This window comes from Hylobates moloch, unplaced genomic scaffold (assembly GCF_009828535.3).
Source record: "Hylobates moloch isolate HMO894 unplaced genomic scaffold, HMol_V3 SCAFFOLD_2, whole genome shotgun sequence".
Lineage (NCBI taxonomy): Eukaryota > Metazoa > Chordata > Mammalia > Primates > Hylobatidae > Hylobates > Hylobates moloch.
Genome location: NW_026652277.1, coordinates 176217749 through 176235844, shown reverse-complemented (window position 1 = coordinate 176235844; position 18096 = coordinate 176217749). Strand labels below are relative to the sequence as shown.

Sequence of the window (18096 nt, the reverse complement as noted above, 5' to 3'; positions counted from 1 at the left end):
CCAGTGCTGCTGTTTGGGTAAAGGCTGGGGTCACCCTCTCCCCTGACGGAGATCATGAACCCAGTGCCGCTCTTCAGGTGAAGGCTCCGGTCACCCTCTCCCCACACTGGAAAGCCCATTCAAGACCAGTGCTGCGGGGCCCTAGATAAGCAAAACCACATGGCTAGTAAGTCAAAGCTTACCAGTATCACTTAGCCAAAAAGTCTTCCGGTAGGAAAAGAAAACTGCCTACGTCCTTCGTTCCACCTCGCGGATGCCGGGAACATGGAGGTGCAGTCTCCACCTCCCCAGGGACCCTGTGAGGCAGGGGGCAGAGTCCATACCCACACCACACGCTGTGCCCCACCAGGTGGGAACACGCTGGACAGGTGCATGTGAGTGGCCGGCCGCCTGGGCATCCTGAGGAAGCCGTCCTGAAGGATGCGTGGGAGGCACAGGAGCTAAGAGAGATGCAGCTCAAGCAGAGAGAAGAATTCCAGCAAGGCTCAGACACGGAGCCACATCAGGGCCTGACAAGACAGCCATAGCTTGGCCTGACAGGGCAGCCACGGTGGGTCCTGGACATGGGAACCACAGCAGGGCGGACATGGGAGCCACAGTGGGTCCTGGACATGGGAACCACAGCAGGGTGGACATGGGAGCCACAGCCAGGCCTGACATGGGAGCCATAGTGGGTCCTGGACACAGGAGCCATGGTGGGGCATGGACAAGGAAGCCACAGCAAGGCCCAACGTGGGAGGAGCCACAGAGGGCCCAACAGACACACCACAGCCCTGACACAGGAGCCACAGCTCAATACAAGTGCCTGGTTCTCCAGCCTCACTAAAGGACCTGGGAGGATGTCAGGGGGCTGGGGAGACTGGAGAGACAGAGTAACCCTGTTATTTAAAACACCAACCAGAGTGTGATCAGAGATGCCAGGGCAAAATAAAGTGAGGTGAACCTGTCCAAGAAGAAGGTGTGGTTTAAGAAGGGGTGGTGAACCATTATTCTCAGCAAACTATCGTAAGGACAAAAAACCAAACACCGCATGTTCTCCCTCATAGGTGGGAATTGAACAACGAGAACGCATGGACACAGGAAGGGGAACATCACACATGGGGGCCTGTTGTGTGGTGGGGGGAGGGGGAAGGGATAGCATTAGGAGATATACCTAATGTTAAATAATGAGTTAATGGGTGCAGCACACCAACATGGCACATGGATACATATGTAACTAACCTGCATGTTGTGCACATGTACCCTAAAACTTAAAGTATAATAAAAAAAAGAAGAAGGGGTGGTTTAAGAAGGTCTGGTTTAGGAAGGGCTGGTTAAAGAAGGTGCAGTTTAAGGTGTGGTTTAAGAAGGTGTGGTTTAAGAAGATCTGGTTTAGGAAGGGCTAGTTTAGGAAGGTGTGGTTTAAGAAGGTGCGGTTTAAGGTGTGGCTTAAGAGGGTGTGGTTTTGTGCCTCTTTTTAGAATTTCTGCTACACAGGATGTGATAGTCCCAGAAGGAAACCTACGCAATGAAAGAAGAACCTTCAAAAGCCAAAACGGTGATCCAGTCGTCACTATGTAGCCCCGTAAGCCGGACCTAGATCTCTTGTGCCATATAATAAAATGATGGCCTTCAAAGATTCAATGATCGTTTGCTGCCAAACACCTGCTAACTGTCCTACATAAGATGTGAATAAGTATTTGGTGACAAACTGCTTACCCCAAACAAGTGAATTTTGTGTGAAAATATTATCAGCTTTACATGGAAAATAAAGGACCTTCATTGGCAAAACCTTAGAAAAGCAACTTCAAAAGGAAACAGTACATTTTAAGAATAAAATCTATCAGCTTACATGGGACTTAAAGGATCTTCCTACTCAAATGTTGCCGTGTTATTTTGGAAACAGGTTTCTCCTCTCTACCAGGAACAGCCTCTATCCTGGAGCTATTTTAAGACCTACTTGTTTTTTCCTAATAAGGATAATTATCTCCAAATAATCAAAATAATTAAGTGGTCATGAACAGTGCACTCCCAAACATCTACAGCAACAGCACAAGCTGACCTTTGCACAGTGTGCGTCACATGGCTTCGATGCCTCAGCAATCTGGTTTTCGTCTGAGGTGTGGGCAAGGAAACACCGTCTTCATCGTGAGCATCTAATCATCCTTCTCCTCCCGTTTTAGCAGAGAGGAGCATGGTTTCTGATGTGCCCGTCCTCACAGTGTGGGATGCTATCTCTCCAAACGGCACGTCTGACGCTCAGAGAAGACAATGACATCATTTCATGTTTCTCAATATCAAGGGCCAGTTGTTCTCACTGGACAAATGACTGTGTCATCTTTAAATCAATAGTCTGGGTCTAGAGTGTAACAGATTAGATTCCACCATGAAAAGGTCTTCCTGCCACGTGCACTCCTGAGAGGCAGCAGAAGCCAGCCTCTGTCACGGTCCCTTTTCCCAAGGAGAAGCAAAATTGACTTCCATAAATTGCACTCGTATCACATGTGTGAAGACCACAGTGCAGCTTGGCTTAGAAGTGATGCAACTTTTTGTTATCGAAAAAAAATAAGTTAAGAGTCTCGGACCCTTCAAGAAGTACACTAGGGGCAAAAGACAGATTGAAGTTTATGTGACAAGGTCAAGACCAACCAAAACCAGCAAACATTTATTGAGGGCTTTCCATGCAGCAAGCATGTGAGAAGTTCATTACATCTTTTAAGGAAACATCTTGCCCACCAATATTAAAATCGGACTTCAGAGACAAGAGATGACACCAGATAATGGAGGAGGAGAACTCCCTCCTGACAGGGCCATCAGGGGGATGGAATTCAGCCAGCAGCTGAGCACAGCCTGCAGACACGGGGTCAAAGGCAAAACGCCCTCCACTAGGCGTGCGCACGGACGGGTGTTGTGTTTGCACCGTCATGATCTCTTCCCCCGCCCTCACCTGCAAGATCCAGAAAGAAGCTGATTTGTTCAACAGAAAGCAAGTTGATTGCTCACACAAGGACCATACTCTGATTAAAAAAAAATTACTAGAACCAACAGATTCCTCAAACCTGCCTCACAAGGAAGGCACTGGGGAGGTACACGGCTGGGAAACCATGAAGAACTAAGACAAAGACAGCTCCTAACAAGCCAGGCCAGTGAGCTGCAGGGTGTTTACCAAGAGCTGGCAGAATAGCCATGCTGTGTGTCCCCGGAACCACGTTCCACCCTCTGCTTCCCCGTGTCAAGCATTTTCATTACTAATGTTGTGGAATCGCTATGAACACGTAGCAAAGAAAAATGTATATACTGTTGATATTCTGCTCTACCCTGTCCTCATTTATAAGCCGAACATCTTTACTTTTTACAATTTAAAACCTTTTCTATCAATGACAGTACAAATAGTACAGGAACCACAGAAGTTTACTAATCAGGAATTCATCCGGTTTCTGTGTGAGACCAAGATCAAGCACGCACTCTAAACAAAGTACACTGTAGTGTGATTTTCATGTCTCTGAGACGTTGGTTAAACATACACAATCTGGAGATATTTAGAGAAAAAAAGATCAAAATGAAACAAATGGCAAGTAGCTTTGAAGCTTCTTAATGATATCAAATTCACCCCATGACGTCTTTTTGTGACTGCATTTTTCAATTATTATAAATTTTAATTCACCTCTGTTTAATTCCAATATTTCTTTGTAATTAAACTCAATACATACATTCAACTCATGTTTTCTTAAAATCTAAACTTTAGATTCATGAACTGTTGATTCAGTGCAAAAGGAATGTCAGACAATGACAGTGAAATGTAGGTAGAATGAATAAAGGGTTCTTTGGGCTGTGGGGTTCAGGAGCATCTAGAGAGGTTGGGGTGCTGTGTGCTGATCTGATTTGTGAGGGGCCCTTTCTTTATCTTCCATGTCTGACCTTCCATACACAGCAGCAGGGAAGAAGCCCCCCAGGTTCTCACTGTGTGGGCTCCTGGCGCCCTGCATGGACTCAGGGCCCTCTGCAGGGAGGTAGGAGGCCCCAGAATCAGACAGGGCCCCTGGGAAACAGGGTCAGATAAAGTCTTTTTCATTCCAAATTTGCAAGAAACTTCATGGTGGGGCCTGTGGATTCGGGCCACACTCGCAGGTGCTACTCACCTTGTAGCTGGCGGCCCTTGTACAGGTCCCGGGCTTTGGCTGGGTGGGCCCTGGCCGTGTTGTCACATTTCGGCTGCTCATACCTATGGGCGGGGGGAAGGCGGGGGAAGGAGAGAGAAAACAATGGGCTTGAGACCGGCTGTGGTTTGTCTTCCATTTCTGGAGTGTCCTACCCCAGCATACACCGTGACCTGTGGCTCTGATGCTGTGACACCCATGACCTCACTCCTGTCACCTTTGTGGACATTTGGCATAGAAAGCCATTGCTTGCAGTCAGTAGCACACTCTGACTTCAATCACACGGCAGGGCCGTCTCTCCATCCCATCTCTCAAACGAATCTCATCTAGCAGCTGCCAAGCGCCCACATCTCCCCTCCTCCTGTTGCAGGTTGTATGGAGCAGCACCCACACCTCCCCGTCCTCCTGTTGCAGGGTTGAATGGAGCAGTGCTCACACCTCCCCGTCCTCCTGTTGCAGGGTTGGATGGAGCAAGCACCCACACTTCCCTCACACCTCCCCGTCCTCCTGTTGCAGGTTGGATGGAGCAAGCACTTGGGTTGTTTCATCAGAGCAGGAGTGTGTGCACGAGGACAGAGGGTGTGACCACCACCCCCACCCCGCCCAAGGAAAGGACGCAAAGGACTTCAGGATTTAGATTCCTGTAGCACCAAAGGCCAACTCATTTCCAATCCACCTCATGAAGCTACGAAAGTTTGCCTCAGTGTTAAAAAAAAAACCCGACTCTCTGGTCCCACTTAGCATCAATGACAAACTGCAGGTTAAGTCCCGAACAGACGGGGCTGACATCCAAGAGCGCAGGTGCCCTGGCTGCTGCAGCTGCAGAGCTCATGGGAGCAGGTGGCTCCGTGGTACTACTGAATTGGCAGTGGGAACAAGGGCGCCTGTCCCTAAGGCTGTCAGATTCAAATCCGGTAAACAGCTCATAAACACTGCCATATGCACGCCGTTCAACAGCCTGTGACCAAGGCCTGCTTTGCCTGGGTTTTATCCTTGTCCTGGGTGTAAGGCAAGGAGGAGACCCCTCCCACACAGACCACCAGCCTCATCCAGTGGAGGAGGTGGGCATTTAAACAGTGCGGGCCACCATGAGAACCTGCCTCCTGGAGACCCACCCCCAAGGAGGATGATCTTCTGCACGCAGAAGTCCTTCACCGTGGCTTTCACCACGAAGTGGAGCTTCTCACCGGCGTGAAGGACACGCTGGGGAGGTGCATTTCTGGGAGATGGGAGATTCCTGGGTCAGCGCACCCACCACCCCTTTCTGTGGACTGGACTCGCAGGACCCCAGACAGCCCACACCAACCTTCCTCGCTTCCCCTCCACTCAGCTGACCTCATGCTGCATGGCAGCTCCCCAGCCCCCTGCCCCTCCAGTCCATGAGTGTCAGGCACGTGGAATCCTTCGTGGCGGCCTCCTCAGGCCCTGGCAAGTGACACACTGGGAGACGCAGTGCCCGCCAGCACCATCATGGGGCACAGTCATGGTGCAGTCTTGGGGCTCCGGAAAGACTCCTTGGAAAATGAAGAAGACAAGCAGGAGGCCAGCGGGAGGGGGTGTGGGAGGAATGTGCCGGCCCGGAGCCCTGAGGTTGTCAGAAGGCCAGCGTTCCGCCGGTTCTCATCCTCTCCCTCTGCCCTATTTTCTTTTTTAATTCTTAAAGAAAGGGCTACAAGATCCTGTTTACTTCACAGAGATTATTTTAGGTTCTATTTTTTTCGTTGCTTACATGCTTTTCAGCCATAAAAAAAAAAAGAAATTTCTCTCTAAAGGGACATATTTAAAGTGTTCTAACAGAGGCCCCAGATAGTCCAGCAGTCCCAGTGAGAGGACCCCATCCAGGTGTCACAAGAGTCGGGAACCGCACCCTCCTGCCGCCCTTGGCCCTGAAGAGCCCCTTTGATACCAGAAAACCTGCCACCTCAGTCACACAAACTTAATATATCTTTTTGAAATATTGTTTTTGAAATTAAAGTCTCTGACACACTCTGACAAACAGTTAAGCTATCACATTCTAACCAAAAGCCATTAACTCATATTCTTTGAAAATGTGGGGGTGGGGGTCAGCCCCAAGAGGTCACAAGAAAGGTGAACTCAGTAAAGGACCTGTTACCCAGCCAGTGTCCCCTAATGCAGCTGGCAGGTGAGAAGTAAAACATTCACCCAAAGATGATGTGCACAGGAAGCTGGATTCCTGAGGGATTAGTAAGCTCTTATTTTTACTTATGCATGTTAAATTTGTAGAACTACGGTACTCTCAGGGCTGAAAGATCTTCACTTCAAGCTCTGGGTCAATGTCTTGGGGGCTGAATTGAGACCTACATTAGAATGGACCCTTCCTACCCGAGGGCTTATGAAGGGTGAGTTGCAAAAAGCCAGGCGAATGTTCCAGCTCGGAATGAATGGCGTAGACTCTGAGGATAGAGTTCCAGCCCTTAGGGGCCATCTTGCTTCTCAGAGTTTCAGAGGGCACACCTCCTTGGAGCCCTGGACTGCTCTGTAGTGTTAGAAACAGGAAGTGTTAACATGAACTCTGTTGTGCCCCTGAAGCCCTTCAGGATCAGTACTTGTATCCTTCACATGGGTGGCACAAGACTAGATCATTTCTTACCCTCATTCCAAATCTCCTAGCTTCGAAGCAATCAGGAAGCCAGCCACCCTGGCTGGGCATTTCGGTTTTGTTCCAAATTTGGGATAGAGGTATGTTGCAAATCTTATCACTGATGTTAATATAAAAATATATATTTAAGTGACAGTATTCTGCTTCTTTTAATGAGTAGTGTGAAATGCCCATGACTTGCAGAATTGACAATCTCAAGAGAGGAGAAAGAGGAGAAATAAGTCCATTAATTTCAGCTTTGTCATTCATCACCATTCTTTTCAATAGGTTTATTTTAACTTATTTGTACAAGGAAAAACATAAACGTCTCTTCTCTCATTGCCCATCAGATACCAGGCTCTCTACCAGGGAGAAATGCAGTCCTATGCCCACACGACCCCCTGCACACCCCATTGAAAGACACGCTCCGGGGTTGGGGAACAGAGGCTACACACCTCACTGAGAGACATGCTCTGGGGTCGGGGAACAGAGGCTGCCCAGATGTGAGGTAGGAACAGCCAGCAGTTGGATGGCAGACAGACAAAGGCTTCATCAGCCTCTCTGTTCTGGGCACGAATGCAGAATCCGGCCATCAGCCTGACTCAGCTCAGTCTGACAGCTCCTTCCCACTCTCTCCTCACTACTGTTAGTGGCTGAGGGGAGACTTGCCCCTTGGCTCCCACCTGGACTCTACCATTCATGGGGGCCTGCACTCATGACAGGTGCCTGGACCCCTCCTTCCGGGATCTTCAAACAATGATGAAGATGCCAATTTTGACACAAAATTCAGTGGCACTAGGAAGGGCTGAAGCCTCTGCCCCTTCTCATATCTCCTTCAAAGTGATGGTTCCAACTAGAAACTGCACCAGAGCAAGCTGCCCCTGCCTGGTCTGGGCAGAGTAGCATGTGTCTGTGGTCCTTGGGATGAGTCCGACACAAAACTAATGGCTTTTAATTCTCTTGCATGGTGACGTGAGGATAAGAGAGGTCACATATTAAAGACGATGGGTTTTATGTTTATAGCTTCTTACTGTTATTGGATTATTAAATGTGTCTTCCCCATCAGGAAATGTAGAGGATGATTAAAGAAAACAAACACTTTAACTGCCAACCCAGGTATAAATCAAAACTATAAAGTATCTCCCTGGGGCTGCTTATTTCAGAAAATTAATAAGAAAATTGCACTGATGGAACAGAGGGCATTTAAATAGAAATGTGACCTGGTTACTCAATAATGGCAGAATCACTGGGAGATGAGAAATGGTGAAGCTGGCTGTGGCTTATCAGACACTGCCTAATATTGATTATTTTGCCTGGTGCCCAGTACCCATGTCTCCCTAGGTGATCAATTCAAACCAGTTTAAACCAACTCAATTTTTCTTGCCAGCAGTGGGTTTAGCCATGGGCATATGATCTAATTCTGACCAATGATTCATGAATTAAATTTGCTAGCAGAATTCTAGGGAAGGTATTTTTGGCTCCAAAGAAACAAAGAGATGGGCTCCTGTGTCCTCTGAGCACTGTGGCATCTGGATGAGATGTCCAGATCTGTTGTAGCCATCCTGTGACCAAGAGGGGAATCTGCCTAATGGCCAAGAAAACAGAATGAGGGTGTCAGGGCAGATTTGGGAGAGGGAATGTCCTCGGCAACACTGACAGATGACAGCCTCAACTGAGGCTGAGCCTGCTCCACTGCTGTGCCTCTCAGGGAGATCATGCCATCTCTGGCCATTTATATTTATTCATCAGTTTATCATCTCACTACATGAAACCAAAAGCTTCCTGATACACCCCACCTTTTGATAAAAACTGCACTGGGTTCTGGGGCTGGGCCCTCAGTGGCATTCACCACCTCTGATCGGGCTGGCCTTCTGCAGGCTTCCTTGCTCCACCACCAACTTCTTGAGGTCTTGACTCTGATGTCAGCATTTCAGGGAGTTGCCCCTGCCATTTCCTTCAAGCTGTGCCCCATCCCAAGTCCCTCTTATAGATTATTGGGTTTTATTTTCCTCCAGAGCATTTGACATTATACCACATGTTTACCCATGTCTGCTAAGCCACATGTTTACTCATGTCTGCTAAGCGTGATGTGTTTGGCTTATTATCTGCATCCTCCCATTAGCATGCAGGCTCCATGGAAGCATGGATTGTGCCTGTTTTGTTCACTGGTGTATCCCCAGCTCCCAGTACAATGCCTGGAACATTGAGGGCATTCACACGTTTATTGAATAAAAGGTGAATGAATAAATGTGAGTATTTTTCAGGATTGTTGAGAGATTGTATCACTCCTCTGCTAAACTATCCCAGTAGCTTCCTAGGGGAGCTGGGATGTGACAGATGTTCCAACCCCATTGTGAGTGGGCCCACTCTGTTCTCTGGCTTCCACCAGCTCTCTAGCTGCTCCCCATCTGCCCCTCCCCTATGACACCCCCAGTATTAATCTGTTCTCATGCTGTTGTGAAGAAATACCTGAGACATGGTAATTTCTAAAAAAAAAAAAAAAAAAAGAGGTTTAATTGACTCACAGTTTGGCATGGTTGGGGAGGCCTCAGGAAAATTACAGTCATGGCAGAAAGCAAAGGAGAAGCAGGCACCTCTTCACAGAGCGGCAGGATGGGGGGAGTGCAAGCAGGGGAAATGTCAGACACGTATAAAACCATCGGATCTCATGATAACTCACTCGCTATCACGAGAACAGCAAGGAGGAAACCACCCCCACCATCCAATCACTTCCCACAGGGTAGGTTCCTCCTGTAACACGTGGGGATTATGGAAATTACAATTCAAGATGAGATTTGGGTGGGGACAGAGCCAAACCCTGTCACTCCCCATTCAAACACACCAGACTCATCTCTCCCAGGACTCTGCACTCCCTGCCCTCTGCCTGAAACAACCCTCCCCAGCCACTGTGGCTACAACTACCTCCAGCATCTCGGCCCCAGAGAGGCCTGTGCCGGCGCCCTGACCTGCCCTCACTGGGCCCAGCCCTGGTCTTGCTCCACCACCTCTACCATTTTTGTGTCTACCACCTGTCTAGCTGTTTGCATGAGGAACCGGACCCTGCAGGCTGCCTCCCCTTCCACTTCTGTAACAAAACCAAGACTTTCTTAGCCACAGACCCTGCTCCATGTGGCTGTGGGTGCCAAGGGGGTAATCTCAGTCCTGCCCTGGGTGCTGAAAAAGGAACCACAACAGGTCCCTTCCCCTTTTCTCCCCAGCCCAAGGCAGGTCTGGGTCTGGGCGTTCAGTGATATTCCGGCCAATTAGGGTGAGGGGAAACCACCACAGGTGGGTGGGGAAGGGTTTTCTCTGCTGACAAAAAGAAAAAGTCTTTCTCTCGAAAATACATTATCACTGTGATGCCCTAACAGCTATGACATGAATAAGCCACAAAGCACACCAGGAAGAGGACGACAGCAGAACAGACCAAAACAACAACTGCCCCTACCAACGACTTATAACAATTACGTCTTTGAACCGCTGAAATCATCCAGAACTTCCCTGTCTCCACAGAGTCGAGTGAGAAGTACATTTTGAGACTAGGTAAATTTGAGGGCTTTCTGTTGGCAGCAAGGGACAGCAGTTCTGGGTCTGACACCCCCCTGGCAGAGTGTAAACCGCAGGAGAGGTGGGGCCTCTCCTCTCTTATTCAACGCTATTTCCTCAGTCCCTGGAAGAGGGTTTGAATGTTGTTGATAATCAGTATTTGTGCTGAATGAATGAATGAATGAATGAATAATAATAAAGGTAAAATTACATGCAGAATCTAAGGAGCTGTCTCCATTTGTTTAATTTCATGTTCTTTCTGAAACTCCAAAAAGACGGAGCTGCCCCCTTCTGTAGCAGAAATAGGAGAGCCAGAGACTTCTTTCTGCCGTGAAAGCGGGATGAAGCCCAGGCGGAATGAAACCAGCATCGATGGATGGGAAGAGAGGGGTTATTGTGTTTCTAGCTTCTCACAATATTGGACGTTGGCAGGTTCTTCAGGAACAACGTTGTAAATGCTGATCTCATAATTTCAGAGCCAGTTTGAGGAGCTCTGGGTTTGATAGCTTAAAGATTTTCATTGGCATGTGTAAAACAGCATCTGCCAGAGGTCTCCACCTCTGCTACACGGGCCTCACTGGGGGCTGGGGCTGCCCCAACTTATATGCACAGTAAACCAGCCAGAGCTGTAAGATACGCAGAAACACTGCTTCCAAGAAAGGTTTCTTAGAAAACAGTACTCCCTATATACCTAGTCACAGAAACTAAAAAAATAACAATTCTCATACCAAAACCTTGAAGAGGTTTATGTTCTCTTCAAGCCCTGGAGAGCACACAGGTTTATGTTCTCTTCAAGCCCTGCACAGCACATGGGTTTGAACCAATCCCCCATATCAGCCCCGCAGAAGCCAAGCCTCAGCCACTGGCCTCAGCACCCCTGTGCAGTGTCGGCTGAGTGGGGTGTCGAGAGCAGGCGGTCAGCCAGGGCGGTCGGACGGCGGAGCGCTGGCCAGGAAGGGGCAGCACTCATGCCCCAGCGTCATCACACTCCCAAAGCAGGACTCCCACCGGGCCAGACGGTGATGGGTGGACCCGATCTTAGTGAAACAGGCATTAGTCGGCTTGAGCCCCCGGAAACTACACAGTTTCCCCCACAAATATCTACTGGTGACACCTGACAAATTTGGAGAACAATTTAGGAAGCGTCCAAATGCTCATGCCTAAGCATTAAAGGTGACATCAGCGGCTACATTTGATAACATTTAAGAGATAATATTTTCATATACTTTAAAACTATTTTTATATAAATCTAGGACAAATCGAAGTCAAATTCATGTTACAAAGAGCTGCAAAACCATTTCTACTCACGGTTATACAATTTCCATGAACACACAGCTCTTGTTCTTCAGGTGCTACTGTGAAATCCCTCCCATTGCTCCAACTCACACAAAACTCGAGTGAACAAGTTGTTTTTATATTTCAGACCCTCGAATAACTTTCATTGCCCTTGTCTTTAGCACAGTCTCACTTTTTCTAAAAGTGATAAATTCGGGGCACACATATGTGAATACCATAAAAAGCCATCTTGGACAATCGATTCTTTCGGCTTATGAAATGCTGAGCTCCCTCTCCCAAAACCAGGAGCAGAAGGAAGCTGCCACTGGTATTTGATGCCATCCACGTTTCCACCCTGGCACTGGGCCCCAGAGCCACCTTTCAGATTCCGTCCGGCGTGAGTGGGGCAGAAGAGCTGGCCCTGCCTGTGAAGGCGAAGCTACTGCTGCTTTCCAGCTGCCACTCGGGTGCTTTTGGAGGCCATCAAAGAAACGGTTTCCTCCAGTTTCCAACAGCTGAAGCTACTTTTTTTTTTTTTTTTTTTAGGTAGAGTTTCGCTCTTGTCGCCCAGGCTGGAGTGCAATGGCGTGATCTTGGCTCACTGCAACCTCTGCCTCCCGGATTCAAGCGATTCTCCTGCCTCAGTCTCCTGAGTAGCTGGGATTACAGGCACCTACCACCATGCCCAGCTAATTTTTTGTATTTTTACTAGTGACGGGGTTTCACTATGTTGTCCAGGCTGGTCTCGAACTCTTGACCTCAGGCGATCCACCCACCTCGGCCTCCCACAGTTCTGTGATTACAGGCGTGAGCCACCGTGCCCGGCCAAGCCACTGGCTTTTACAGGCAGCTCATGCACAAGAGCAGAGGATCACCCAGCATTGGGCGATCGCCACTTGGAGTCCCAGACCATCCAGATGAGGAGGTGTAACACTCACAGCTGATGGAAAGACTGTGTGTGAGTGTGTGGGGAGAGTATGTGAGAGTGTGGATGTGTGAGTGTGAGTATGGGTGTGTGTGGGAGAGGAGTGTGTGAGTGTGGGAGTGTGTTAGGGGTGTGTGTGAGTGTGGATGACTGTGGGTGTGTATGAGTGTGTGTGGGGGGAGTGTGTGAGTGGGTGTGAGTGTGGGGATGTGTCAGGGGGTTAGTGTGGGTGTGAGTGTGTATGAGAGTGTGTGTGACTGTGGGTGTCGGGGCCGTGTGTGTGGGGGAATGTGTGAGTGGGGGTATGAGTTTGTGTGAGTGTGTGTGACTGTGTGTGTGGGTGTGTTTACCTTGTGGATGTGCCGGGAATGGGGCGCCCCGTGTCCACCAGGACGCACCAGCAGTACCCCGTGGAGGGGTGGCACTGCACTGGCTTGTAGAGGCCGCCGTGCGCACACTCGGGGATCACCACATTGTCGTTCTTGGGCTGCTTGGCTTCCTCCAGGGCAGACTGGTGCTCTTGGTCACAGGATGACACTACGGGGAAGAAGAGGGCAAAAGGTGAGCAGGATCCAGGGACGCCGTCCCACATGCAGAGCTCCTGGGAGGCCACAGAGAACTGCCAAGAACGATGTGGTCCTTCACCCCAGGAGCAGGAGGGCCTGCCAGCGTGGGGGGCACAGCGGGAGAGGTGGAACCTCACACGGCTCCACTTCCCGCAGCCTGGCGTGCTGCTGTGATCACGGATCTGTCAACAGCATCCCCACAGCGATGGACATTCCTGCTCAACACGCAGCATAGCTCACAAGTCAGCATGGGCAGTCGCCTGGGAGAGGAGATCCAGGAGCAGATCTGATGCCCACAGGACTCCTGAATGTGACGAGGCAGAACCAGCCCTGTGGCTGGAAGTCTTCTCCACTGCCTGCTCCGAGCCACCTGTCATTGAGGCTGGAGACTCCTCAGAGCGGGCCCCAGGGCAAGGTCGTGTTTAGACTCCGAGGCTCCCTGTGTGACCCCTCTACCCCCATTCTCAACATGCGGTTCATCGTCCACCCCCCACCCCCAAACGAGAGGATGACTTGGAAGAAAATCCACTTTCTCACCTAGGGCCTCCCCAAGGTCTGACTTAGGTGAAATCTAAGCAGAAGAGGTGCACGTTATCTAAAAGTTGTTCAGCCCCAAATCGTGAAAATTTCCACTGCACTCTTTCCAAAACAAGTTTTGTTACTGAAAACTGGTAAAGAATAATGAGAGGTATTCATACTCAGCCTGTGCACCAGGCATTGTGCTACATGAATACTGACACTCACTCACATGCAAATAAAACAATGACAAAAATTCTAGGACCTCACATTGCCATGTGCAAAGGTTGGTCTGTTTTTGTTAATAAACTCAGTTTCTCCTTGTGTTTAGACATGTATGTATGACATCCATCTTCTGCCCCAAATAGTTAAGCCAGGAATACTGAGAATGAGTGCGTGCTGGCAACCCCCTCCTGACTGGCCCTCACCTGGGGGGAGAGCGGTACCATCTAGGAATGAAAGACCATGTGACCTATTGGTGGCTGCAGCAGGAACCCGCAAGTGGAGTGGCAGGGGCAGCCTCTCTGCTCAGCCTGAAGGAAGCTCGGGCTGGGATGTCACGAATCTCTGCAATTGGAAGTGACTTTCTACAAATGGTGCTTTAAGCCTGCTTTGAAGCTGATTAACTACAGTGTATAGTTTATAGAGCTTTTATGACCCTAAAGGTGATATCAGACAGGTGGGACACATTAGGAAGCTGATAAGAGCTGCTCAGCACCGCCACAGCTGGTGTGGTGCGTCCACATCACAGCCCAGCAGAAAGGATTGTTCTGGGGATTAAAAGCGATTATAGGTGCAGTGTGGCATATTGACACAGTTCGACAAATGTTAGCTGTTGCATAATTTTTCCAATGCTAAAAGGATGCCTGGCTTATAATAGGCACTCAATAAATTTCTTTTGCGATAATAAATGATTGTGACGGTATTAATGGAAACCACCCTGATTTTAGCATATCTAGCAACTCTGTTTAACATCTGAGGATAATCAGATATGTAATTTTATGATTAGTCCATTACTGACCATATTACCAAATGTTGCTATTAGATTTTGTAAAAGCATATAAGTTTTGTGTCTTCACTGCAAGAATGTAAAAACAAATGTTACCTTTTAGACTCTCCCCTATATTTCTATTCCAAAGTGACTAACAATCATTCTCCCCTGGTGACCTCATACGCTGTACTCAGCCACTTGAAAGAGTGGATGATAAACATTAAAGTGAAGTCATCGTGTCTTCACGATGACTTCACGATGACAATGCTCTTATCAACATTTTTTAGAATAAGCCCAGAACTCATGATCATTCAAATCTCACAGTAGGTGCTCAAAATCGGCTTAATGAACAAGAGAAGAAGCAGAAAGAAATTTGTCAATGACTGAAATTTCATATGATTGTGTCTTGTAAGTTCTGTACTTTTTTATGGGCTCCAGGTTTTGCTCAGCAAATGTACAGGTGCAAAAATAAAACCCACCTCCGGGTTATAGTAAGGAGGCTTTTGCCCCAAAGATAACGAGGAAACTGGTAAGAAATAAAAAGGACAATGATTTGCATTTCTTTCTGAATTGCTCAGTAAGTTACTTTAGGTCATGGAAGAAACTGAAAACAGCAGGGGTTGCGCTAAATGTTTCTGGAGGTTGTTGCTTTGCAGAAATCCTCAGAGCACTTGGTGCATCACTCAATGGAACTGTGCCTCTGGAGAGCAGCAGCTGAGGACGGCGGAAACTGCCTCTCCAGCAGCACCCAGGAAACTCAGCACTGCCATGTTCACGTGGCACCTGTTCATTCCTCTCCAGCAGCACCCAGGAAACTCAGCACTGCTGTGTTCACATGGCGCTTGTTCATGCCTCTCCAGCAGCACCCTGGAAGACTCGGCACTGCCGTGGCGCTTCTTCAGAAATGTTATTAGTGCACAGAATTCATGGTTTGATGATCCAGACACGAGATACTTTCTGCACTTTATCCAGGGACATACTGCATCTATAGAAATCGTTCTCAAAAATTCTTGAAACGTGTCTCTTGAGGATTTTATGTGATATTTGAAAGCATATCATAAGCAAAATAAGATGGATTAAATCAACCTCTTAAAATTTGATGAGCACGATATAAAATATTAAAGATATTATAGCAGAGTCAGAAGAAACTTCGTGTTTGTTTACATAAACATCGTGGTTTATGAGGGCTGTTAACCCATGCAATTTTATCTGATAAACCTGGCTCCATGTGGGAAATTCAGACTCACTGGAGAAATGCAATTCCATTTTCTTTTAGTAAGGGCCACAATGGAGGCAGATCTTTAAGCAAACTGATGATGGCCCTTGGGAAGAGAAGGCTACAGAACATAATTTCCACATGTGACTGTCACCTCCCCACTGGGGCATCCCAGAATGCAGCGTTCTGCAGGCAGAGCTGCTTGGGGTGGTTCTCTCTGGCAGGAGACAAGTCCTTATTCTATAAAGGACTTAATCACGCTGGTAGAGGGAACGAAGAGGGGTGAATTCGCACATGACAGGTCCTGTGTCATCACAGCACAGGAGATTTCCATCTTGGGGAGCCGCACGGGGCCGTGACTCCAGGAAGGAACCCAAGGAGGAGGAGCTCGGCGATCCTCTAGAAAGATGCCCATGAGGCCTGAGGAAGCATGAACAACGCAGGAAAAAGGGAACTGAGTGAAACTGAAGATTGAGAGAAGCAGGATGGCAAGGGTTGAGAACTAGGGAAATAGGGAAGGAGAGGCTGCTTCAAGGATCATGGTGGAGACACCGGGAGGACCACACAGGGACCGGTAGATGCATGACACCAAGGTGGAAATGTCGAGACACGTGGCTCTGTTAAGTGGGGACAGGGAACCAAACTTAAAGTTTTAAACTAATCATATTAGTATAAGCTATGTTTGATTCTAGATGGAGTAGGCTAAGCTTCCAAAAATGACCACTGATAGAGAAAAATAAAGCTAGAAATTCTGGAAATAATTCAGAAAAAAAGTAATAATGAATGATTACAAAATTCCTGTTGCAATATTCCATTTTAATATATTAGATGAAAATATGTCACTTTTCTTTCCTATTCAGAAAGCCCTTAACTACACCATTTTCTCATATAATAAATTTTGAGGAGTTAATGCATAAAGAAAAAATAATCTGAAAAAAACGCAAATAGAAGCAATTCTGATATGAAGGCATTCAAGAGGCTGACTTTTAACACACGCATATATACATATATATTATATTATAGTATTATTACAATATTAATTATATGTTATATTAACAATATAGAATATGTATAATTTATTATTCTCCCACATTACAACATTTTTAACCAAAGAATAGCCTTCCATTTAGTGTATTAAGTTCATTCTCACTCAAACCTTTGGCTTTGCCTCAATCTGAAGGTTTCTGCCCTGCCAGAGTCAGTGACACCCTGCTGGTACTCAGACCTATAAGGAAATGTATTAATTCTGTAGTATAAATGCTGTATTAATTCTGTAGTATAAATGCTGTATTAATTCTGTAGTATAAATATGATTGCATGGTGCTGTCTTTCAGAGCTAGTTCTATTGGGTGGTTCGTGCTTTTCTAGTTCCATGAGCATTGCCTGTGTGCTCCCTTCTCTGACAGCTTGCTGCTGTCTGTGGCTCAGATCCCTGGCCTGAGGGCCGTGTGCCCCATCCCGAACACACTCTCGAAAAGTAATTAGCACATTGGAGACAGTCTTCCTCCATATTGTCTCATTAAATATTAGGCTAGCAACATGATTCCAATTCCAATTTACTTCTATAAATGCTGTTTTATAGAAACATGATTTCAATTCCAATTTACTTCTATAAATTCTAACTTTTATAGAAATATGATTTCAATTTCACTTCTATAAACTTTAAGTTTTATAGAAACATGATTCCCATTCCAATTTACTTCTATAAATTTTAAGTTTTATAACCATGTAACAACTTTTTTTTTAATTTGTAGAAAGCTACCTTCGTAAAGTTGGTAGAAGGTCTATTAAAAATATATGAGTTCATTTCCCAAACTAGCATTAGAGGCTTGTGACTTATAATGTGTCTGACAGTTTATTCAAATAATCTGACAACCAAGAGGAGTTTTTAGATGATAACAAGCGGCTGCCAGACATTTATGAACATTAAAAAAAACTCTTAAATAATTATCCCATTAAATGAAGTCTACTTGATTCAGTATGACGACGCCTAAAGCATTTTCATAGGAAGCAAGAACAAATCACATCCATTCTAAAAATGAAATATCCATATTTGGCCATATTTCAAGAAATCACATGCTGCGGATGTTAAGTTTTTTGGCAAGCTCACACCCTTAGGGGCTTTGCATTAACATTTGGAGGGTTATTGCTCAACTTCCAGCAGGCACAGGATCCCGCGAAGCTCTTGAAAACTAGAAGTACTTGAAAGTGTCGATCTGACCACCACCAGGCCGGCTGCCCCCTAAACTATAGCCACATCTGACCACCACCAGGCCGGCTGCCCCCTAAACTATAGCCACATCTGACCACCACCAGGCCGGCTGCC

General features: G+C 47.2%; 1 protein-coding gene across 4 annotated transcripts in view; it reads right to left on the bottom strand.

Annotated features, from left to right (window-relative positions):
• The window catches only part of SMOC2 (SPARC related modular calcium binding 2), a 224969-nt gene that overhangs the window by 49720 nt on the left and 157153 nt on the right, over positions 1 to 18096 (bottom strand). For all 4 annotated transcript variants that reach the window (XM_058435692.1, XM_058435693.1, XM_058435694.1 and 1 more), the window contains exons 8-9: positions 12832 to 13018; positions 4119 to 4201 (exon numbers count right to left, since the gene is read on the bottom strand). In XM_058435692.1, the coding sequence (XP_058291675.1) occupies positions 4119 to 4201; positions 12832 to 13018 (270 nt within the window). The remainder of the gene's footprint in view (positions 1 to 4118; positions 4202 to 12831; positions 13019 to 18096) is intronic.